At 44.9% G+C, this 25375-nt stretch overlaps 1 protein-coding gene across 1 annotated transcript in view; it reads right to left on the reverse strand.

Annotated features, from left to right (window-relative positions):
* The window catches only part of Tipe3 (TNF alpha induced protein 8 like 3), a 39818-nt gene extending 38328 nt beyond the window's left edge, over positions 1-1490 (reverse strand). The window contains exon 1 of the mRNA XM_048417459.3: positions 1230-1490. Within this exon, the coding sequence (XP_048273416.3) occupies positions 1230-1281 (52 nt within the window). The 5' untranslated portion in view covers positions 1282-1490. The remainder of the gene's footprint in view (positions 1-1229) is intronic.
* Between the last annotated feature and the right edge of the window lie 23885 nt (positions 1491-25375).

Consider the following 25375-nt stretch of genomic DNA (forward strand, 5'->3'; position numbering starts at 1 on the left):
ACCTTGCCCCATGAATCCTACCCACGCTAAGTTGGGTATCACAGTCACCCTCTGAGGAGTAAGCACAGCTCAGAAAGATAAGTAACAGGGCCCATGACTAGGAGTTTGGGAAAGCCCTTTATTAAACCTCAACCTCTGAAAATGGAGATTAAAAAATTAAAAACAAACAAGAACAAAAGCCCCCTAGCTAGATGTCCTACTCTGGCTCCTGAACATGCATTTCCTACACCCACGCCTGATCTAACAGGCCTTCCACCAATTGGTCTCCACGGTTGACACTCGAGCGCGCCTTGGAAAGCGTATAGACTTCATGGTGTATAAGTCTGTGCTAGGAGGTTTCCAGCAGGCAGTCACGGTCTGTAGGGCAAGTAAATTTTCAAGACTGTACTAGGTGCACAGAACTATGATTGCCAACAGAAAGTGAGGGGTCCTGGAGCCTGGACCCCGGGCAGGTAGAGGCAGAGCCGCTGGTAGAAGTGGGCTGAGTCTGGCGGAAAATAGACCGACGGTTGTGGGCAGCTTCCTCCTGTTGCTCGGTACTGGGATTAGGCGGAGGAGGACATTCATTTCTCTCCTAATAAGCAGCCACCTATCCTATTGCTTCCATAACTATTGATTATGAAAAGCTTGTGGCGCCTCTTAAAGGGAAAGACCAGCTCTGCGTGTCGCCGCGACTGCTTTAGGACCCCTCATCCTGGGCCCTCCTCCTCTAGCCACGCCACAGGGTTGGGCTAGGACTTCTGTGCCGGCTTGCCCAGCAGTCTCAAGAACCGCAGACACAAGCCGAGCCAAGAGCCAATAGCTCTGCCCACGGGTCTTTTCTTCCCACCGACTCTGAGGCACGGCCTCACAGCCCCAGGATGGAGGACCCGGCAACACACGGAAAGTTACTTCCAAAGGGTTGCGCCGATTTCTGCAGAAAACTACAAGGCGTAGATTTCTCGAGCCCCCACCCCCGCCCGCCCCAGTAGTGAGCCTCAAGGCCGCCGCTGGAGACCCCGCCACAGTGTGATCCATGGGTAAATGTCCCTCTTGCCCCTCCGACGCACCTAAGTGCCATGGGGTAAGAGGACGCCCCAAAACCAGTTCCCAGTTTTGGTCGGAAAGATCTTGGGCTGCCGGAGGACCGGCCTCCTGCCCCGCAGCTCCAAGAAATACTCTCGATTTCCTGCACTGGTCTCCCCTCCTCTTCAACCCCAGCCCTCCCGGCAGGGTTGCCCCCTCTCTACCTGCAGCAGTCACAGGCTCGCCCTCGCTCTGCTCTCCAGAATCTGAATCCATACTGTGGGCTTCCGCCCGCGCATCCACCACCGCCCGCCTGCGGGGCGCTGGGGCTGGCGTCCAGGCTCGGTGGCGGTGGCACACTCGATATGGGCTGCAAAGAGTCTGGAGCCCGGACGGAGCAGAGTGGGCAGTGTGTGGCCAGACACTAGGGCCAGGGGGCGGCTCCTGAGAGGCCAAGCCTGCTCCTGTGGCCCGCCCGCCGCCCGCCGGTGCCTGCACGCGAGAGTGGGGGGGGGGGGGGGCGGGAGGGGGACGGGAGGGGGTAGGATGTGAGAGAGGGGGAGGAGGAGTGTCCAGTGCCCCAGGGCTCCTGGCTGGGATTAAGTAGCCCGGGTTCCTCTACACCCAGAGCCGTGGAATGGGAGCCCGGCGAGGTGGTGCGGGTCCTGGAAGTCAGGTCCCCTTCTTTGGGTGTGGCAAAGTTTGCAAAAATTCTTCAGTGAAAAAGCGCCTCTGACCATTAAAAAAAGGAGTTATTATTAAGGTTTAGGGTTGTGAGGCTGCACGCGTTTTAGTTCAACTTCATCCCTTAGACACTTGAGTGAAATCTCTGTGTGTCTGTTTCCTCGCGTGGAAGAGTGGGCGAACGGTCTTGCAGGAATATTGTGGGATATATGATGCCGGTTCGCCTGTAAGAGAACAAGCAGCGGGCCTCACACCCAGTGAGGGAGAAAACGACTAGTCAGGTAGTGCTAACTCCAGCCGTTCTTGCACTTCTCCGCGTGGGCGTGGCCTGTCGAGCTGGTTCTGAGAGCTGGGTGAGGGCCCAGCCTGAGTTGGCCTGGAAGACTGGACCCACCCTGACAACCATGCTCTGTGCCAATTCTTTCCTCCAGCTCAAGAGGCACGAATTGATTTTTAAAACGTTTTCTTTTCTGGGGAGATGGCTAGAGGGTAAGAACGCTTGGTGTTCAAGCATGGAGAGCTGAATTTAAAAGTCCCCCACCCCCCCGCGTGATCTCCACAGGTGCCTGTGACCCCATGGAGGACAGCCACAGGAGGATTTCTGGGACTTGCGGGCTACCAGCCTAGCACCAGGTTCAATTAGAGATCCTGTCTGAAGGAAATAAGATGGTAGCGAATGACGGACACCTGGTGTCCTCCTCTGACCTGGGAGGTGAAGAGGAACCTTTTCTTGCTGATGGGATTAAATGCAAAGAACTAAACTTTCTCAACATCCCCTTATACTTCCATTAAAAAAAAATATTATTATCTAATCAAGAGAGCAAGGCAGGGAAGAGACACTGAGCAAAAACTCAGTTGTTAATTTCTGAGTATACATGTGCTTTCATTGTATTCCTCTATTATAGGCTTAAAATTCACATAACCCCGAGCCTGCTTTTCTTGAGTATAAACTGACCACGGCGGTCACAAACTATTGACCTGAGAGAAAAGAAATCAGGAAGAGAATGTTGGCTTAGAGGTGCCAGATTCCCAGTGTGTCCTTCGAACATTCATTTCGTCTGAGCTAATAAGACCCAGGGATGAATTTAGGTCGAACCATTTGAAATTGCATTTTGGAGATGAGAAACACGGTTGCGATTTGGCTGTCGTATTGAAGCAACCCATGGCCATCCGCAATTTACGATATGCGGGAAGGACGCAAATCGAGTCTGTCTGGAGTGGGCAATTGTCTGTTGTGGCCCTCTGTACAGGCAAGCTTTGGCTCCTCATCTAGTTAGTAGCTACTTCATTTCGTGAGAGGTGGACCTCACAGAACATTATTAAAGCTCTACTTTACGTTCTGGGGAAAAGTTTTATGGAAGACCAAACTCCTTGGCCTCAATGATAAAAGCTGGATTGGATGAAATGCTCAACAGAAAGAAAGAAAGAAAGAAAGAAAGAAAGAAAGAAAGGAAGGAAGGAAGGAAGGAAGGAAGGAAGGAAGGAAGGAAGGAAGGAAGGAAGGAAAAGAAAGCCCCTATATAAGAAGTGCACTCTTGGGCAAATGGCCCAGCCTCTCTGTCTCCTCCTGTATTAGCATTTCCTTCACAGTGCCCTGTGAAGGAGGAAAAGTGGTGGGCGTGGAAGTAACTCTTCAATGCTGGTACACTGTTAATGTCTGATAACGGAAAGAACATAAATTCCTTAGTCTCATGGGTCTCATTTAGAAAAAAGATAAAACCAAAACCCTATTTTTAAATGAAAAATCAAAAAGAAATGCAAAATTGGACCCAAGTCAATGCTCAGAAAAGAAATGGCTGGGTCATTTTAAAAGGCTGCTGTGCTAGATCTGATAGCTCATGCCCATAATCCCAGCACTGGGAAGCTGAGACAGAACTGCTGGCCACAAGTTCAAAACCAGCCTGGGCTGCAGAATGAGTTCCAGGTTAGACTGCCCTGCAGGGTGAGACCCTGCCTTGAAAAAATAATGAGTCAAGAATTTTTAAAAGTTTGCTCTAGCCACTTCTCAGGAAATTTGTAACGACTTCTCACAACTGAGTACGCTGAGCCAAAGGCATTTGGTATGAAGAACATGTGGCTTAGTGACATGTCTAAGATTCTGAGTTCAGTCCCCGGCACACACACACACACACACACACACAGAGAGAGAGAGAGAGAGAGAGAGAGAGAGAGAGAGAGAGAGAGAGAGAGAGAGAGAGAGAGAGTCTCTAAATGCCAAGCTGTAATACTGTGATTCAACAACAGGAATATGAGTTGCTCTCTGGGCCTTATACTTTGTTTCCTTGTGCTTGGTAGGTCTGTTTTTGTTTTTATTTGCTTGTATATGTTTCATGGACAGATGTTCTATGACAGTTACATGGATACAATCGTGTCTAACAGCAAAAATTAACAGGAACTCCTTGTCCTGAGACCAACAGAGAAGTCCTGGGAACACATATTCCCGACACCAGACCTCCTCTGAATACCAGCTTATTTGAGCTCAGAGGTAAGTGCTTGTGAGTGCAGAGGAGGAAGAACTGGTCACAGTGCCCTGGAAAGTGCAGGAGCTAAGTCTTTCCACAGTAACCCTCTTCGGTTAGCCGATCCCAGCCTATTCTGTGTGCAGAATGAGACAGATGGAGAAAGAAATATTGTATGTACGATTAAACAATGGAAGCAAGAGATCCAAACTAAATAATGTCTCCATTCTGGTTTCCTATGATATGCATTATGTCGTCATGGGACAAGACAAAGGGAACTGATTGCTGGCATTCGAGTGTAAAGAGAAATGTTACATTATCTGTGCCCCCAGATGGAAAAGCCAGTGCCAGAGAAGCCCTTAAAGCAACGTCTCATGACCGGAGACAGTGAAATCCAAAGTGTGGCTTTCTCTTTACAAACCCATCCTGGCATTTCTTTTTTCTTAAAAGAATTTAAAAAATAAAAAAACAAAACAAAAAAAACTCTTTAGGAGCTGAAAGGGAAAATAGATTTCATTAATGCTTTTGTGTATTTTTAGAAGAATGGCCTCACTCTGCAGACCTGAATCTAGAGTCAGAGAATTGCAATCTGCCTTCTTTGGTGTTTACACGGCATCTTTGGAGCCTGGTAGCTCTGCAGCCAAGAGAACATCTAACTCTCTTTGGCCATTTCTTAGCAGCGCATAGAAGTTTTCACTTGTTAGAGAAATTGTCTATCTGCTGGGAAAAGTATCTCTATCTGTAAGGTTTCAAGAAATAGAAAGTAAAGTAGATCCATTTCTGCTAAGGCAATAATACTCTTTTAATCTGAGCCAGGGCTGACTCATCTGCCTGTCTCCTCTTGTGGGCTGGAAAGGGAGTGTCTGCAAACCTCTTGACAGCAGAGGGGAGGGAGGCTTCACGGAAGGTGGTTTCTAATGCTCCAGCTCCAGATTCAAGTGTGCTTTTCTCTGGGTTGAGGTGGCCTTGACCCAGGAGACAAGGAGTTCTCTAAGCCTCATTATTGACAAGTTATCTCCAGGTATACATAAGGTAGCTTCTGCCAGAGTCATCATGGCTCCATAGGAGCTGATGCTTACAGGTAGTTTTGTATTGTTCTAAGAGGACAAGGAGCTGGAAGACAGTCTTGAAAGAAGGGAGGGGCTTTTCACATTTCTCTCTTTCTAGCAAAAATAGGATTTTATGATTTCCATTCCTTCTTTCAAATGCAGGGCACTATGACCATGGAAAACAGGAAAAAAAGAGGAAAATAAAAAAAACCGTAATAATCCCACTAGTTACAATCCTTGCTAATGTTCTGTGGTGGTTGATCAACTTGATACACATGGGGAAAAAAAAAGGAACCTCAGTTGAATATTTGCCCCCATGAGATTGGCATGCAGGTATGTCTGTGGAGAATTTTCTTGAAACTAATTGATGTAGGAAGAACAAGCCTACTGTGGATGTACCATCCTTAGGCAGGTGGGCAAGGGCTATATAAGGCTAGTGGCTGGACTTGAGCCTGGGAGGAATCCAGCAAGCAGAGTTCCTCCATCGCTACTGCTTCAAGTCCCTGGACAGCTGAAGTTCCTCCCATGACAATATGATGAAGCAAGCCCTTTCCTCCCGGGTTGCTTTCTGTCATGACGGTATGATGAAGTAAGCCCTTTTTCCTCCTGAGTTACTTTCTGTCATGGCGTTTCTTTCAGTAACAGAAAGCAAAATAGAATGTGTATCTTCTGGAACTTTCCCCCTTGCTGGCTGTATAGTATTCTGTTTTTGTTGGCTTTGTTTGTTTGTTTTTTTAGCTGGCAGAAGCCTGGGCTGGGGCCAGCCAGGAAATGAGTATTAAGTACATTCTTCCCAGATCTCTATCCCTGAATCTTGGCTTTCTGACTGCAGCTGTGTCTCCTCTGTGATCACCATGAAACTCAGGTGACCCCAGCAGCTAGGTCACCGTCGCAGCGTCTCTGGTCTTGTGTCCTTTCAATCCAGAGTGGCAATGGTTGCCTGCTGCGACAAATGTTCAGATGGCCTCGCTAGCTCCCGTTTGACTTCTCCACTCTTCCATGGCATGTGCATTCCCCAAATTGCTCTGCCTTCTTTGAAAACAGGAAAAATGCTTTCCTAATTTGAATTTATTCGGACCTCATCAGAAGGATATTGGTTCCTGGATAGTCATGGGCAGAGATATTGTAGGAGGCTGGAGCTCCAACTTTTTAGGATTCTTTTGGATTCACACTTGAAACACTACTGCAGATGTGGAAGATTCTCCTATAGCTAAGAATATCACATTTATTCTCACGAAGACCTTATTGGGGGCTGGAGAGACAGAAGTTAGGGACATGAACTGCTCTTACAGAGGATCTGAATTCGGTCCTTAGCACTGATGCCAGCTGAAGCCCTGGAGAAATCGCGTGTTCAAATTCTGGGAGTGGAAGGTGAGATTGGAACCCAGAACTCCTGAGGTTTGCTAGACCTCAGCTCCTCATCTAACGCTGGCTCCCTCCCCTGGCTATGCCTTCAATAGCCCTTCTCCATGGTTTATGTTAATCACCCTGCTGATCTGGGGAAAGGGAAAACTGAATGCTCTAAATTTTCCCGTTTTAATTTTATTGTAATTATATGACAAACTAGTTCAATAATGCTTACTTGCTAATTATTATACAGAACAAATGTTGCTTGCCAAGTGTTGAGTGGAACCTTTTATTCTTCTCTTCAAAAATTTTATCCTTAGGAAAGCTAAATACGTGTTCCAATCTGGAAGGCTTCATTTATGTAAGTCTCCGATTTCATAATGTGTGTGTGGAATGTAGGGGTGGAGAATGGGAAAAGGGTGCTCAAGGTCAGCCGGTCTAACCTTGTCACTCCAGATGGAAAGAAACACATCTAAAATTATAGAGCACTTCGCCCAGAGCCAGGGGTAGGTGGGATTAGAACCCAGGTCACTGGCCTAGTTTAAAACGACTCTCCCTTGTGGCCCCTCCACCTGCCAGCGTTCCTATCCCTTCCCGCTGGTTTCACGTACTCTTTCTCTAATACTGCTCTTTCCTTTCATTATTTTTCTCAGCTGCTAGCCTGTTTTCAAAACAGGATTTAACCAAAACCTCTTTTCGGGGTCCTTGTCTCTCTCTCCTCTCCCTCTCTTCTCTTTCCTGGGTTTTCAAACTGTCCGTTCTTCTCTTCAGTCTAGCCTACATGCTCCTCATGTTCTTTCCCAAATCTGCCCTTGACATTGTACCTTCATGGATTCCTCCGCTTTGATCCAAGGCCAGTCTGTCTGGTTGAAACCATGAACTCTTCTACTGGAGGAGTCTTCTAAGTCCTGGGTCTGAACTCTGGTCGCCACACACCTTGGATCATTCTGAGAAAGGCCGTAAGTTAATATCATAACCTTTCTGCATAAGCAGGACCCGTGGGACTGTCTCTACTGTTGCCTGGCTTCTTGGCTGCTGATGTGAATGTCTTCACACCTCAAACATGACTGCAGATGTGGGAAATCCTCCTCTAGCCAAAAATATCACATCTCTTCTCATTAAGACGTATTTTATCCAGTGCTGGAGAGATAGATGGCTTAGTAGTTAAGGGCATGTACTGTTCTTGCAGAACATTTGAATTTGGTTCCCAGGATTCATTATCTGGTGACTCAGCCTCCTGTATCTCCAGCTCTAGGTAATCCAATGCCTTCTCTTACACCTACAGCCACACACACACACACACACACACACACACACTTCTCAGAATATATCATCCATGAAGTTTCAGTGCTTCTGCAATTTTCTCCTTTGACTGTTAGTAATAAACTTAGATGGGTTTTATATCTTTGCCAAGTTGGTGTTATATAGGGATTTACAAGAGATTGGGCTTATTAAAGCTTTTTCAGGTTAGTGACCTTGTTTGAGTATATTAGCCTTTCCCAGGAGCAGAGCGTATTGACACCATAGTTTCTGTTGGCTGGTGTTTTTCTAGCCTTGCGAATTTTGTTTCTTTCCTCAGTGTGGGCTTTGTCTCCGGCATATAATTGCTAGAAGTTAGGAACTCAGTCTATCTTCCACACTCCTGTAATTCATACATTAATTCCTCTTGTTAAATTTGGAAGACAAGTGTGCAGGACACTTGCTTTCTCCTTTCACACAAGTGATGCTTCAGCAAAGTTACAAAGAAGGGGAATTGTTGGCAGGCATAAAAGGACAGCTTCTGGAACCCAAGAACACAATCTGTTGTGTCTTCCTGTCCTCTCGTGTGAAGTAGGGTCAGTGAGATGCGGACGTCCAGTTTCGGCGTGGAGCAATCTGTCTTTCTAAAGTCCCCATTGTGACCAAAGGCTTTGCGTTCCCAGACTAGTGGTGACAAGTTTTGCTTTCTAATTTTTGTATTATTTCTACATTGGCATCCAAAGTCTTATCAGATTCTAATGCCACTTCTTCCATGAGTCTTTTAATTTTACTTTTTCCTCAATATACCAAGCTCTCACAGTTCTTGTCCATGACTTTGAAAAGACGGGCTCTTGTATGACCGTAACTGGATTCCAGTGACTCTCCCATCTCAGCCGCTTGTGTGACCGGAACCATAGGCTCAAACATTGCCACACTACGACATTACCCTCGTCACTGACCCTACTCTCGCCAGCCTTGTTCTAGTCCAGGGACACCAAACTAAAGTCTGATTTGGGCCTAACGTTTAGTGAACTGGGTGTAATTCGAGGGTTGCCTGACTGTCCCAGATCTCTTCAGATGCCAATTCTGAGGACCGCATTCTCTGTGGGATTCTGAGTCAGTTCTGACAACATTTCTTTCCACTAGATTATGAGGGAGGAAATGATCTTGTTTATAACCCAGAATGTTTTGTTCCTGGGATCCTTATACATCCTCCAGTCCAACGTTCCCCTCAGTCTCTACCAGCAAAGAGCCATGAGCCAGTGTAAACCAGTGAGCTAGGCTCTGCCTCAGTTCCACCACTCCCATTGGGTGCTCTCCTGGAAACGTAGGCCTCCTTATACTCTGATACTCTGAGACCTGGCCATTCCTGACCACCGGAAATAGCAAAAAGGAGTCAGTACAAACCGCTGGAGAATTTGCCTAACATAGCTACCATTATGTATACTTTCACTTTATTTAAAACATTACCTTGCTTGGCTTTTTTTTTTTTTTTTGGAGTGGCTTCCAATGTTTTTAGACTAATAGTTTCCCTACAAAACTATAGCCAAGAGCCAGAGGGAAATCAGGAAGAAAGGGTCCCAAGTTACTCAAAAATATTACCAGTAAGTCTCTTCAGCTCTTCCTCATGGTCTATTTTCTTTCTTTACCCCCAAACTGCAAGGCACGCGAACAAGAAGGTGCAGTAGGCACCAGAGCTGGTGTAATAATTTCTTTCCATGCCCACATGGCCTATCACTCTCCTTCCTGAAACCCAGGTGGCTTCCTTCTTACTGAAGGAAACTTCAGGCCTTTGAAAATGGAAGTGAAAGAAGAACCCTAAACAACGGTGGGGGGGGGGGGGCAGGATGGAGAATAAGCCCGTGTTCCTCCTCCAGTCCTGTTCTCCACAGTCTTACAGAAGTCCAGGGCAATGAGCTTCAGATGCCCTCAAGGTAAGTGGCCTCCAGTTAACCCATCAGCAGTGATTACTTTCTCATTTCTGTCCTGTGATAGCATACACTGAGGCACACTTTGGGATTACTTCCCCCCAAAATATATGTCATCAGGTCTTTATTTCAGGGTCTCTTTCTGACCGAGCCTATTCTAACACAAGTTACAAGAACAAAGCCAAGGAGTGAGAAAACTCTTAAAAGCTGAGTTCACAGCCGGGGCCCATTGAGTCACAGCATATAGAACACACTGAGCTAACATAGCAATCATGGCAAAAATGTATTTCAGAGAAGAGGCCTGGGAGTAAGCCCCACGTTTTGAAATGCTTTCTGCATACAAGAGTCAAAACAAACTGTGAAATACATTTTAAGTATCTTAAGGAAGAATTCGTTGGCTGTCTGAAAGCCTGAGTCTCCTGAAAGACCCTGCTCACAAGGATTTGCTGGGTTTTCATTTGAATTGAAGTCATCACCTTCAAGCTTTAAGCCTCCTGGCTCCAGAAGTTTGGAGTTTTATGACTCATGTTCTCACATTAGTTTCTTATTGTAGCCCTTCCTTCCTTGCATAATAGAGTTCTTTTTTTTTAAAAGTCTGCCTCCCCGCAGAAGCCCCCTTTGCCCCTTGGCCATTTTAATGGCTCCTCATTGTCTCATTCCTGGGCTGCGAGGATCAGCTCTGCATGCAGAATCCCAGGGGCCAGGACACTGAAATCGGCGCTTCTGTTTTGTTTTCCATCCAAATTGATTATTTTTTTCAGTTTTCATCCAGATGTTTAATATCATGTAAACACAGCTTGGAAGAATTCCTGAAGCGCTTGCAGATGCATGCCAGTGAGACGCTTTCCAAATTACATATAATGATGCCCGCGGGCTATTTTAATCCACGCCATAATCTCTGCCTAGAATTTTAGCTGTGGGATTAAGATGGAAAGAAAGTGATAAATTCACGTGTATGGGTGATTTGTCTATTTGATTACAGACCTTTTGAAAACATTCAGGGATTGACACCATTTCCCCCCCCCAAGTGCTGACATCTCTTGTGTCCATTACCTGCCCCATCAATTCTTACCCTGGTTCTTGGCTATGGTCTTAAAAAGTTTTGCAAGGAAACTTATTGTCTAAAAATATTGGGAGTCACCCCAAAAATATCATATTAAAGTAGTACAGACTAAGTGTCTTAAAATCCAGAAACTACTTTCTGAAGGCCAAAATTCAAAATCAGAGAGCTGGAATCCAGTTTACTGTGAAGACATTCCTTTTGTTAGATCGGGGTGTGAGAGGGAGGCAGACCTTGTTTGTCCCTGTTGTAAGTGCATTAATCCTATCACAGAGACTCGCTCTCAACAGGCACCACGGTGGGTCCTGTTACTTGGGAAGTCAAGCTAGGAGGATCACTGGAGTCAAGGAGTTTAGGCCAGCCTGAACTGGCCTAACATAGAAAGATATCTCCTCGCTGGGTGGTGGTGGTGCACACCTATAATCCCAGCACTCGGAAGGCAGAGGCAGGCGGATCTCTGTAAGTTCAAAACCAGCATGGTCTACAGAGAGAGAGTTCCAGGACATACAGGGCTATACAGAGAAACCCTGTCTTGAAAAAAAAAAAGAGAGGAAGGAAGGAAGGGAGGAAGGAGGGAAGGAAGGAAGGAAGGAAGGAAGGAAGGAAGGAAGGAAGGAAAGAAGAAAGAGAAATCTCCTCAAAAGCAACCCCCCAAAATAAACAAACCAGAGCCAACTATTCCTCCCAGGTCATCTTCATTCCTCTCTGCCACCCACTGAACTTCAGAAAATAGGATCCATTCTCCTGCCACATCCAACAAACACAGCACACCACCAAGGATAAACATCACCGCAGTGTAAAAGGACGGAGAAGTTCTAAGTAAATGGCCAAGAAGCAAGCAGGCAAAGTCATTTTAATATCTGACAAAATAGGCTTCTACCAGAAACTAATCAGAAGAGATAGGGAAGAACATGCATAGTCACCAAAGGAAAAGTCCACCAAGAGAAATCTGCAGTTCTTAACATCTGTGCCCCAAACACAGGGACAACCAAGTTCATAAAAAAAAATACCAGTACAGCTTGAATCACATATTGACCCTCACACAGTGACAGAAGGTGACTTCAGTACCCAACTCCTGACAGTGTTCCGGTCATCCACACAAAAACCAAATAGACACACTGGAGTTATAATGTCATAAATAAAATAGCAAGTAGCCACAGGATATTTCACTCAAATACAAAAGAATATACTTCCTTTTCAGCAACTTGCGGACCTTTCTCCGAAGCTGATGGCATACCTGGACATAGAAAAAGTCTCAACAGATATAAGAAAATTAAAACATCGCTCTGCATCCTCTCTGACCACCATGAGTTAAAACTAAGTATCAACAACATGGAAAGCTTACAAACTCACGGAAACGGAACAACTCTCCACTGAATGAAAAAAAAAAAATGGGTCAAGAAAGAAACGAAAGCCGCCAGCCATCCCAGCTTCCATCCAGAGGGCCTTCGGAGTGGTGAGTTGATTCGGGCCCCCGCGGGCCCGGCGAGGGGGAGCTAGGACTCTCCCCGACCCCATAGACTCCCAGGTCAGCCTGCTCTGCTGGCTCCACCCTGCTAGATTCCCCGCCAGCCATCCCAGCTTCCATCCAGAGGGCCTTCGGAGTGGTGAGTTGATTCGGGCTCGCGGCAGGGGCCCGGCGAGGGGGAGCTAGGACTCTCCCCGACCCCATAGACTCCCAGGTCAGCCTGCTCTGCCGGCTCCACCCTGCTAGCTTCCCCGCCAGCCGTCCCAGCTTCCATCCAGAGGGCCTTCGGAGTGGTGAGTTGATTCAGGCCCGCGACAGGGGCCCGGCGAGGGGAAGCTAGGACTCTCCCCGACCCCATAGACTCCCAGGTCAGCCTGCTCTGCTGGCTCCACCCTGCTAGCTTCCCCGCCAGCCATCCCAGCTTCCATCCAGAGGGCCTTCGGAGTGGTGAGTTGATTCGGGCCCGCGACAGGGGCCCGGCGAGGGGGAGCTAGGACTCTCCCCGACCCCATAGATTCCCAGGTCAGCCTGCTCTGCTGGCTCCACCCTGCTAGCTTCCCCGCCAACCATCCCAGCTTCCATCCAGAGGGCCTTCGGAGTGGTGAGTTGATTCGGGCCCGCGGCAGGGGCCCGGCGAGGGGGAGCTCGGACTTTCCCCGACCCCATAGACTCCCAGGTCAGCCTGCAGTGCTGTTTCCACCCTGCTAGGCTCTCCCACCTGCCATCCCAGCTTCCATCCAGGTACAAATTTCTATATTTCTCCCCTCCCACTGAGCCCATAAAATTTCCCCAGTTCAGCTGCCTTGCACACTGGGCCTGCTCTGTAGGGGCATCCCGGAAAGAGGCAGTGCCTGTGCTTCAATACCCTGCTTGGGGAAAGGTAGGCATTCTATCAGTGAACTCCCTGCCCAACAAGGGAACCTGACCCGATACCAGAAGTTCCAATAGAGAGCATTTGATCGAAGAGATGGGCAGACGCCAAGGCAAGACCTCCTCCAACAATCTGAAAAACAACATGAAAATATCAGATCCCAATGACCCTACAACAGAAGGATTTGAACACTCTAACCCAGATGAAGTGGAAAAAAGTGCCATTATGAAAGCAATAGAGTCCCTTAAACAGGATATGAATAACTCCCTTAAGGAACTGGTCGAGAAGTATAGCAAAAAGTTTGAAGAAATGAGTATAGAAATGGATGAGAAATATAACAAAAAGTTTGAAGAAATAAGTAAATCCGTGAGTGATACCCTGAGAAACCAAGAAAAAACAATCAAACAAGTAAAGGAAACAGTCCAAGAATTGAAAACTGAAATGGAGGCAATGAAGAAAGCACAAAACGAGAACCGGCTGGATATGGAAAACCTAGGTAAACGAGCGGAGACTACAGAATCAAGCATAACCAATAGAATACAAGAGATAGAAGAACGAATCTCAGATTCTGAAGATACCATAGAGAAAATAAATGCTCTGGTCAGAGAAAATGGCAAATCCAACAAATTCTCTTCACAAAACATTCAGAAAATCAGGGACACAATAAAAAAACCAAATCTAAGAATAATAGGGATTGAAGAAGGAGAAGAACTGCAGATCAAAGGCCCAGAAAATATATTCAACAAAATTATAGAAGAAAACTTTCCCAACCTAAAGAACGATATTCCTATGAAGGTTCAAGAAGCATACAGAACACCGAATAGATTGGATCAGAAAAAAACATCCCCGCGCCATATAATAATCAAAACACAAAACATAAATATTAAAGAAAAAATTTTAAGAGCTGCAAAGGAAAAAGGTCAAGTAACTTATAAAGGTAAACCTATCAGGCTTACACCGGATTTCTCTATGGAAACCATGAAAGCCAGAAGATCCTGGATAGAGGTACTGCAGAAACTAAGAGACCATGGATGCAAACCCAGACTACTATACCCAGCCAAGCTATTGTTCACTATCAACGGAGAAAACAAAATATTCCAGGATAAAAACAAATTTAAACAGTACGTAGCTACTAATCCAGCCTTACAGAGAATATTAGAAGGAAAATCACTACCGAAGGAATCCAACATTCCCAACACGATCTACAATAACTCGAACATCTAGCGACCATTCACAAGCACAAATCAAAGAAGAAAAACACATACACTCTACTACCTAAAAAAAAAAAATGACTGGAGTCAACAACCACTGGTCATTAATATCACTTAATATCAATGGACTCAATTCACCTATAAAGAGGCACAGACTTAGAGATTGGATACGAAAACAGGATCCAACATTCTGCTGTTTACAAGAAACACACCTCAACCACAAAGACAGACACTTACTCAGAGTAAAGGGTTGGGAAAAGGTTTTCCAAGCAAATGGACCTAAGAAACAAGCGGGCGTGGCCATTCTAATATCTAACAAAATCGACTTCAAACTAAAATCAATCAGAAGAAATGGAGATGGACATTTCATACTCATAACTGGAACAATTCATCAGGAGGAAGTCTCAATCCTGAATATCTATGCTCCTAATTTAAAGGCACCCACATATGTAAAAGAAACTCTTCTAGAACTCAAGGCGGTCATCAAACCACACACACTAATAGTAGGAGACTTCAACACTCCTCTCTCACCAATGGACAGGTCAATCAGACAGAAACCAAACAGAGAATTGAGAGACCTATTGGAGGTATTGAATCAAATGGACTTAACAGACATCTGTAGAACACTCCACCCAAATAGGAAAGAATATACCTTTTTCTCTGCAGCTCATGGAACCTTCTCGAAAATTGACCACATACTCGGTAACAAAGCAAACTTCCACAGATACAAAAAAATATTAGTAACTACCTGTGTCTTGTCAGATCACCATGGACTAAAATTAGAATTCAACAACAATGCTCCCCCCAGGAAGCCAACAAACTCATGGAAACTGAACAGTCAACTACTAAATCACCCCTGGGTCAAGGAAGAAATAAAGAAAGAAATTAATCTCTTCCTTGAATTTAATGAAAACAAAGACACAACATACTCAAACCTATGGGACACTATGAAAGCAGTGCTAAGAGGAAAGTTCATAGCACTAAGTGCCCAATTAAAGAAAGCGGAGAAAGCACACATTGGAGACTTAACAGCACACTTGAAAGATCTAGAAAAAAAAGAAGCAGACTCACCCAGGAGGAGTAGAAGACTGGAAATAATCAAACTGAGGGCTGAAATCAACAAAATAGAAACAGAGAAAACAATCCAAAGAATCAATGAATCAAAAAGCTGGTTCTTGGAGAAAATCAACAAGATTGACAAACCCCTATCCAAGTTAATCAAACGGCAGAGAGAGAACATGCAAATTAATAAGATCAGAAATGAAAAGGGGGACATAACCACAGACACAGAGGAAATTCAGAGAATCATTAGATCTTACTATGAAAGTTTATATGCCACAAAGTTGGAAAATGTAAAAGAAATGGACATTTTTTTAGATAAATACCATATACCAAAGTTGAACCAAGAACAGGTGAACAATCTAAATAGACCTGTTAGTCGCGAAGAGTTAGAAGCTGTTATCAAAAATCTCCCTACCAAAAAAAGCCCAGGACCAGATGGTTTCAATGCAGAATTCTACCAGAACTTCCAGGAAGAGCTAATACCTATACTCCTTAACGTATTCCACAATATAGAAACAGAAGAGTCACTGCCTAACTCCTTTTATGAAGCTACAGTTACCCTAATACCAAAACCACACAAAGACACAACCAAGAAAGAGAATTACAGGCCAATCTCACTCATGAACATCGACGCGAAAATTCTCAATAAAATACTGGCAAACCGAATCCAAGAGCACATTAGAAAAATTATCCATTATGATCAAGTCGGCTTCATTCCAGAGATGCAGGGCTGGTTCAACATACGCAAATCTATCAATGTAATCCATCATATAAATAAACTGAAAGAAAAAAACCATATGATCATCTCACTAGATGCTGAAAAAGCATTTGACAAAATTCAACACCCATTTATGATAAAGGTGTTGGAGAGACTGGGGATACAAGGATCATACCTAAATATAATAAAAGCAATATACAGCAAGCCGACAGCTAACATCAAACTGAATGGAGAGAAACTCAAAGCCTTTCCACTAAAATCAGGAACGCGACAAGGCTGTCCACTCTCTCCATACCTCTTCAATATAGTGCTTGAAGTTCTAGCAATAGCAATAAGACAACATAAGGGGATCACGGGGATTCGAATTGGAAAGGATGAAGTTAAACTTTCATTATTTGCTGACGATATGATAGTGTACATAAGCGACCCCAAAAACTCTACCAAAGAACTCCTACAGCTGATAAACACCTTTAGTAACGTGGCAGGATACAAGATCAACTCCAAAAAATCAGTGGCCCTCCTATACACAAAGGATAAAGAAGCAGAGAGGGAAATCAGAGAAGCATCACCTTTCATGATAGCCACAAATAGCATAAAATATCTTGGGGTTACTCTAACCAAGGAAGTGAAAGACCTATTTGACAAAAACTTTAAGTCTTTGAAGAAAGAAATTGAGGAGGATACCAGAAAATGGAAAGACCTCCCCTGCTCTTGGATTGGGAGAATCAACATAGTAAAAATGGCAATTCTACCAAAAGCAATCTATAGATTCAATGCAATCCCCATCAAAATCCCATCAAACTTCTTCACAGACCTTGAGAGAACAATAATCAAGTTTATATGGCAAAACAAAAAACCCAGGATAGCCAAAACAATCTTATACAATCTTATACAACTTCTGGAGGCATTACCATCCCTGACTTCAAACTCTATTATAGAGCTACAGTATTGAAAACAGCTTGGTATTGGCATAAGAACAGAGAAGTCGACCTATGGAAACGAATAGAAGACCCAGATATTAACCCACAAACTTATGAACACCTAATTTTCGACAAGGGAGCTAAAGGTATACAATGGAAGAAGGAAAGCATCTTTAACAAATGGTGCTGGCATAACTGGATGTCAACCTGTAAAAAAATGAAAGTAGATCCATATCTATCACCATGCACAAAAATCAAGTCCAAATGGATTAAAGACATCAACATTAATCCGTCTACTTTGAACCTGATAGAAGAGAAAGTGGGAAGTAGTCTACAAGATATAGGCACAGGAGGCCTCTTCCTAAGTAGGACCCCAGCAGCACAGACAATAAGAGAAACAATGAATAAATGGGATCTACTGAAACTGGGAAGCTTCTGTAAAGCAAAGGACACTGTCAGTAGGACAAAAAGGCTGCCTTCTGACTGGGAGAAGATCTTCACCGACCCCTCATCAGACAAAGGTCTGATCTCCAAAATATACAAAGAACTCAAGAGGCTGGGCACTAAGGCTCTAATTAACCCAATTAAAAAATGGGGTACTGAACTTAACAGAGAATTCACAACAGATGAACTTCGAATGGCCGGAAGACACTTGAGGTCATGCTCAACCTCCTTGGCGATCAGGGAAATGCAAATCAAAACCACTTTGAGATACCATCTTACACCTGTCAGAATAGCTAAAGTCAAAAACACCAACGATAGCCTATGCTGGAGAGGATGTGGGGTGAGGGGAACACTCATCCATTGCTGGTGGGAATGCAAACTCGTGCAGCCACTGTGGAAATCAGTGTGGCGGTTTCTCAGGAAACTGGGAGTCAACCTCCCTTAGGACCCAGCAATACCACTCTTGGGAATATACCCTAAAGATTCCCTAACATACTACAAAAGCATTTGTTCAACTATGTTCATAGCTGCACTATTTGTAATAGCCAGAACATGGAAACAACCTAGGTGCCCCTCAATAGAAGAATGGTTAAAAAAGGTGTGGAACATATATACATTAGAGTTTTACTCGGCGGTAAAAAACAATGACATCTTGAATTTTGCATGCAAATGGATGGAAATAGAAAACGCTTTACTGAGTGAGGTAAGCCAGACCCAAAAAGAGGAACACGGTATGTATTCACTCATAAGTGGATTCTAACCATAATTAAAGGTCTTTGAGCCTATTATTCGTGATCCTAGAGAAGCTAAATAAGAAGATGAACCTGATGAAGATTATTTAGCTATTCACCAGGAGGTAGGAAATAGACAAGAGTCCCAGGTAACCTCGGGTGCATGGTGGGGTGGGAGGGTCGATGGAGGGGGAGAGGGCTAGAGAGAAGGGAGTAGGGGAGGAACGGGGAAAGCTTGGTGGTCGGGGATGGGGGGGGAGGGAGGTAGGATGAATATGGGATCAGGGAACAATATATTTCAACTAAGGGAGCCATTTTAGGGTTTACAGGAGACTTGATTATATATGGGATCCCAGGTCCAAAGAGAAATCCCCCAGATTGCTCTCTGGACAGAGGAGAGGGTGCCTGAATCGGCCGTGGCCCATGACCATACTGATGTATATTTTGCTTATCACCATAGATCCTTCGTCTGGCGAAGGACGGCTATGCAGTCGGAGGCCCACATTGGAGCACCGGATTGAGCCCCCCGAGGTCCGGAGGGGGAGCGGAAGGAGGAGGAACATGAAAGACGAAATCAGTACCGCGAGGGATGCTATCACCCACTGATACAAGGGAACGGATCTGATGAGAGTTTACCAGGGCCAGTCGGACTGGGACTGAACGAGGACGTGATCTAGCCAGATTCTCGGAATTTGGCCGGATTCTCTGACTGTGGCTGGCCCGGGGTCTTTCTGAAAAGCCATTGACTATGACACTGGGACCTGTTTCCTCTGCATATGCTGGATTTTGGGGATCCAGTCTGTTTGGACGCTCGCCTTCCTGGACCTTTAGGGAGGGGGAGGGAGCTGGAGCTTCCCACAGGGCAGGAAACCCTGACTGCCCTGGGGGACGGAGGGGAAGGAGGGGGGGAGTGGGGGGAATGGGAGGGTGTTGGGAGGGGGGGCGGAAATGGAAACTTTTATAATTTAATAAAATTTACTAAAAAAAAAAAGAAAGAAACGAAAGACTTTCTAGAACTGAATAAAAATGAATGTACAACAAACCATACCAGTATAATAAAAGCTTTTAAGACATCAAAGAAGTAGATTGAAGAAGATAATAGAAGATGGAAAGATCTCTCATGCTCATGGATTGGTGGATGAATTTAGTAAAAAAAATGACCACCCTACTAAAAGCGATCTACAGAGTCAATGCAGTCCCCATCATAATCCAACACAGACCTTCACAGAAGTCACAGGACAATCTAAGGTTCACGTGGAAAGAGGAAAAACAACAGAGAAGTTAAAACAAGCCTGGATACTAAAAGAACTGCTGGGGATCGCCAGCCCTGATTGTTGTCCTACAAAGCTTCTGCACTGCAAGGGACACCATCATTTGGACAAAGTGGTAGGCTACAGCATGGGCAAAGGTATTACCACTTTCACATCTGACGGAGTGTTAGTATCGAAAATGTAAAAGAACTTGAAAATGGCATCAGGAACTAAACAGAGAGTTCTCAGAAAATGAAACACAAATGACTAAGGAACACTCAAAATGTTCGACATCCTTAGTCATCAGAGGAAGAAGACATATTAAAACCATTTTTAAAACTTCATCTTGCAGCAGTCAGAATCGTCATAATCAATGAAACAAATGACAGCTCATGCGGGTGCGGATGTGGGGGGAGGGGAGCACTTACTCATTGCTGGGTAGACGCATAAAACTTGTATAGCCACTGTGGAAATCAGTGCAGAGACTCCCCAGGAATATGGGAATAGATCTACCTCGAGATCCAGCTATAGCACTCCTAGGCTTACACCTGAAGGACTGTACTCTACCATAGAGACATTTGTTCATCCGCGTTATGGCTGCTCTAGTTATAATAGCCAGAAACTGGGGCAGCCTAGATAGCTGCCAATGGGCGAATGGGGCATCTACACAATGAAATATCATTCAGCTGTTAAGAAAAATGAAATTATAAAATTCACAGGAAAATGAATGGAGTTAGAAAAAAATTATGCTGAGTGAGGCAATCCAGACCCCAAAACAAAATATTGCATTTTTTATTTTATAGGTATATGTTAGCTTTTAAGCCTTCACTATTTATGCTGCAATCCATATAACAATAGATATTAGGTACCTCGTCAGGGACCAGAGGGTAGAAGAGGCTCTCCCAAGGAAGGGGAATAGATACACTGTTATGAAGAGGTGAGGGAGAAACTGGACTGGAGGACCAAATAGGGACGGATGTAGGGAGAGGGAATGTGGGGATGGATAACTAGAAGGAAGGGACATTTTATGGGCCATATGGAAACCTACTACTGTAGAAGATTCCTAAAACATATGCACCTATAAAATCATCTAAATGGAATCATCAAATAATGGGGAGACGATGCCCTAGCTAGATTTCTTACCCAATCAACTGACACCTCCAGTGACAGGAATGGATTACATCTTGTTGAATTGTCTACAGGGGTCTCATGGAAACCCAAACATCTCAGCTACTGCCAGAGCTATTGGTCACACTATAAACTGATGGTAAGGTCCTATTGCTGAAGACAGCGCTTGTATATCTCACTGAGCACAGAGAAGTCCAGCTGGTGTCTAACTAGAGCCTTCACTCCTACTAACTAATGCTACTGCTACATGGTACTGGAAGATACTCTGCATGCTACCAAAGGAGAAAGGTAGCCATCAACCCAGCTACAGATCTGTGATCTCCAACTGTGATCTGTCTGTGAGATGTGTTGGTATAATAGTGGGACCAATATGGCAGGCATAATAAGCCACTATCTAATTAGACTTAAGGCCCATGAGATATAGCCCATGCCTGACGCTGGTAGAATGGCCAAGAACCTGAGACTGCATAGATCATGGGCCTCATAGAAAACTAAATACTACTGTTCTATTAAAGGAACGCAGTAATAAAGTGACTCCTGATGACACCGCTATACCCACAGATCAGTGCCACACTCAGCCATCACCAGAGAAAGATTTTCTTTCAGTAGACTGGAACGAAAACAGAGACCCACAGTATGCAGAGAGTGAGAGACTTCGGTGCGCACCCTGTCCTAAACAGGATGCCTTTATCCTACCCCTCCCTTCAGGACTCAGGACTCTGCAGAAGAGGAAGTGGAAAGATTTTAGAGCTAGAGGTGATGGGTGTCTCCAAGGAAACTGCCTTTCACACAGCAGGCCCGATGCACATACGAACTCAGAAAAGACCATGGCAGCATGGACAAGGCCTGCAGTGCCTCCATACTGTGAAGAAGAAGTGGACATAGGGCCTCACCCCATGTCCCACGCATAACCAAGAAGATCTCTGCAGCTGATACCTGTTGGCAAAGAAAAAATGGTTTTCTCCAATGGAGTCACACTAGGTACATTAACCACACTTCAGTGTGGACTCCGTGCCCAGGAATGGTTAGCCAACACAAAATGAACTCACTGGTATTTTTGGAAGTGGACCGGAACTCTTGTGATGGGGTCATCTCTGCATCGTATGATGTGGAGTGTGAGCACCCTACAGCAGAAGGGTGGACAGGTGTTGGACCAGATATTCTCTAGGTTTCTTTCCCTCTCCCAAAAATTCTGCCAATGTCTTTTCCTAGCATTTCTTTTGTTGCTTTGCTGTAAAATAGGTGTCGAGATGCTGAAAATTCAAATAGGAGAGGAATCTCAGGGAAATTATGTTACTAGGAAACCAGAACGCCTTGGCATTCATTCAGGAGAATGTATTCTGTTACCATACACTGTTCCTGAAGTTCTGCCAAACCAATTTCTTTATCTGGGGCCAGTCTTTATCGCTTGTTTCCCTCCCCCAAATGGCCAAGGCTCAACACTTCTCAGTATCAAAGCTACTGGTTAGCAATTTTTTGTCCTGTTCTTTTGGGTACTAAAGAATAAGGCAGACTGTTTAGCATATTTATTCTTCTAAACAAGAGGGTGAACTTATTTGGAATCTTTGGAGTTCTGTTGCCTAAATATATAAAATGTGTAGTCAAAGTTTCTCAACCTTAGCGTGAGAGCATCACGAATACACAGCTCTTTGTCATGGGGCTCTGTAGGCTGTTTTAGGGCATCTTTGGGGTCTAGTTACTAGACTCTAGTAGTCTAGACTCTAGGGGTCCCTCGCAGTTTTGACAACCAAAGATGTCTAAGTAAAAACACTGGGAATAAATCGTGTCAGTGTTGCTAACCTAATAAGCAGTCAAGCGGTGTGAGGAGTCCACCTTTTCTGATCATATCATCTGATGTAGGAGATAAGGGCCCCATGTAACTAATATCAAGGACCAGAAGCCAACTGACCTTTGTTCAAATTCGGAGTCTCTTATCTCCAACTCAGTCACTTCTCTAAGCTTTAGTCTCTCTCTGTGAAACAGGACAATGAGACCACATACTGGTCAAGAGAATAAAATCAGATAACATTTGTTTATCCCAGGGCTACTTAAGAGTGCCATCCATGTGACTTATTACTTTTATTAATCCTGTCCCCCAGCTGGGCTAGGAATGGTTATTTAGTCCTTGGCTTACAATTTAACCTGAACGCGTTCTGTCTTGAACACATAGACTAACTACTATAACTCGCAACTCTGAGGCTTGAAGGCTGAAGACAACGGTTTATTTTCACCCTCCTAATGGCCTGGGTGTCTCTAGTGGGGCAACTGTCCTAGGGAGCTCTTCTCCAAGCGGACTTGGAAAGCTGGGCTCCTGTCTGGTAGCTCCACCACTCCAGTGTCTTTCCTAATGTACAAACGCTCTGAAGGCTTCATGAAACTGAGACGTGATCTACTTTCACACTGCCTCGGCGATTCAAAGTGATGGTTAACCTGTCTTAAGTATCTACAGTAAAGAAATGCTTAAAGCAGTGTGTTTTGATAAATCAATTTTCAATTTTGATTTTTTTTTGCCCTATCAGCTATTAAAATTCGAAGGAAGATGCCTTCTATGGGAAACGTGAGTATTGGTTTGGGACAGGAAAATGACATAATCAGACTATTCCAGGAAGGTCTCTGGTGACAGTTTGAGGGCTTGTTTGTAGAGCTGAACAATTAGACCAAGGACGAAGATCTTACTGTCACACTCGAAGCAAGTGAAGATCTGGGCTGGGCAGGAGCAAGTCAGTAAATATATGCAATTTTCATTTGTTAATTATAGCTCCATAAAAGAACCAAAAGTGGAAAGTTTAAAGGAGGTGGGGTCGGTGGCAGAATGTTTTGTTGACACGTTCGAGTCATGAGTTTAGTCCCTAGAACTGCAAAAACAATAACAGAGACAAGAAGCATTAGGGAATAGGATTATTAATGCCCAGGGAAGTGAAAGTGTCGGTATTGTCAGCTGGTGTGACAGGAGAGATTAGCTGGGATGCTGAAAGAGGAAGCCTGGAGGTTTGGAGGAAGCTGCGGATGTTGGTAGGTGAGATCATCCAGGGACCGACTTGAAAAAGGAGAACAGGAAAAGCAGCTCAGGGTGAATCTCAGCCAACAGCCCACCTGGGAGGCTTTGGAGAAGAGCATGAGAAGAGAGAGGGGTCCAGATTGGTACCTGACCCAGAAGTTGGGGAACAGGGTATATGACAGGAGGGACATGGCACACGGCAGATGTTGCACAAGTCTTCAAGGAGTTAAAAAAAAAAAGCTACCGTTGGAAACACTATAACAACACTTCTCAACCTGCAGGTTGCAATCCCTTGCTGGGGGAGGGGGGGAGGTGTTGAACAGCTCTCTCACAAAGGTCACCAAAGATCATTGAAAAACACAGATGTTTACAGTTCACAACAGTAGCAAAATTATAGTTATGAAGTAGCAATGAAAATAATTTTATAGTTGGAGTCGCCACAACCTGGGGAACTGTATTGACGGGCGGAACCTTAGGAAGGCTGAGAGTCACTGTGCTGTAAGATGGAACTCATCATCTCAAGGCTTAGAGGACTTGAAGGCAGCAAGGCAGACGTAGTTCTGGGAGTTTTAGCTGGATGGACTGGGAAGGACTTGACAGGAAAGGGTTTTGGAGCACTCTACAGGGGAGGTTGGGGGTCTGGTTGGAGGGAAACCAAGTGTCTGAGGAGAGAGGCCTGGGAATGGAAGGAGGAGACCCTGTCCATTGAGAGGTGGGCAGCAGACAGTGTAGGGAGCCATGCAGAGCAATGGGAGGTGCGCTGGGAAAAGGCAGGAGGCTTTCTTCCCAGGGTGTAGGCAGTGACGGAAATGGAGAAGGCAGAAGAAACGTGTGTATGAGCAGAAACTCTGAGGGGATGCCAGGAAGCTGCCAAAATTCATGCATTTATGTATGGTTACATGTGTATGTGTGTATGTGTATGTATGTGCTTATATGTATGTATGTGTGTATGCATGTGAATTGTGTGTAGTGTGTGCTGTGTGTGTGTGTGTGTGTGTGTACATGGTGCTAACATAGTGAAAACCATCTGGTGCCACTTTGTATCAGAGACTCCGGAAACTACAAGGCTTGAACGGACCATGAAGATCAAGCAGTCACAATGCTGTATTTCGCAACACAGGACAAGAAATTTCTAGAGGTTAGTTCGGTCATCTGCCTCAATTGCAGTTAGCCAGTGGGGAGCAGAGCCAGGGAAACGTAAGTTCCCTTCGTGCTTTGTCTGCCGCCTCTCCCTCTGACAAATTGGAGCCGTTTTCCTTCCTATTCTCTAAGCATAGAAGGAAAATAGTGGTTTGCCATGCCGATCTGGGAAAGGATCGCCATAAGGAATTTAATCCGCGCTTAGGACCCTTTTCTTCACACTGTCAGAGGAATTATCAAAAGAAAATTATTGGACAGAACTAGCTGTGTATTATAGCTTCCAAGCCCATAAGCACAGATGTCCACTGGCAAAACTGAAATAAAATTGAAATGAACTAAAACTTGTTTTGTTTTTCGTTCCTGGGGATAAAAAATTCTTGCTACACATAAAGTGCTCTGGTTCGGTCTCCTCCCCCTTATTACTAAACAAAAGCAGAGCACAACAAAAATAGGAACGAGTGCAGGGGTGCAGGGGTCCGCTCCCGCTCCCATTTCTTCCTCTGATGACAATGTCTTTTTTTTTTTTTTTTGTCAGATCGCATTGTGGAATATCCATCACAGCACTGTCTCTGTAGAGGCCTCAAAGAAACTGAAGTGTGTGGTGGGATGGCCATACGAGAGCCCATCTCTTTGGGTCCTTTCAGGCCCACGCTGGTGATGGAG

This window comes from Myodes glareolus, chromosome 4, assembly GCF_982192425.1.
Source record: "Myodes glareolus chromosome 4, mMyoGla1.1, whole genome shotgun sequence".
Lineage (NCBI taxonomy): Eukaryota > Metazoa > Chordata > Mammalia > Rodentia > Cricetidae > Myodes > Myodes glareolus.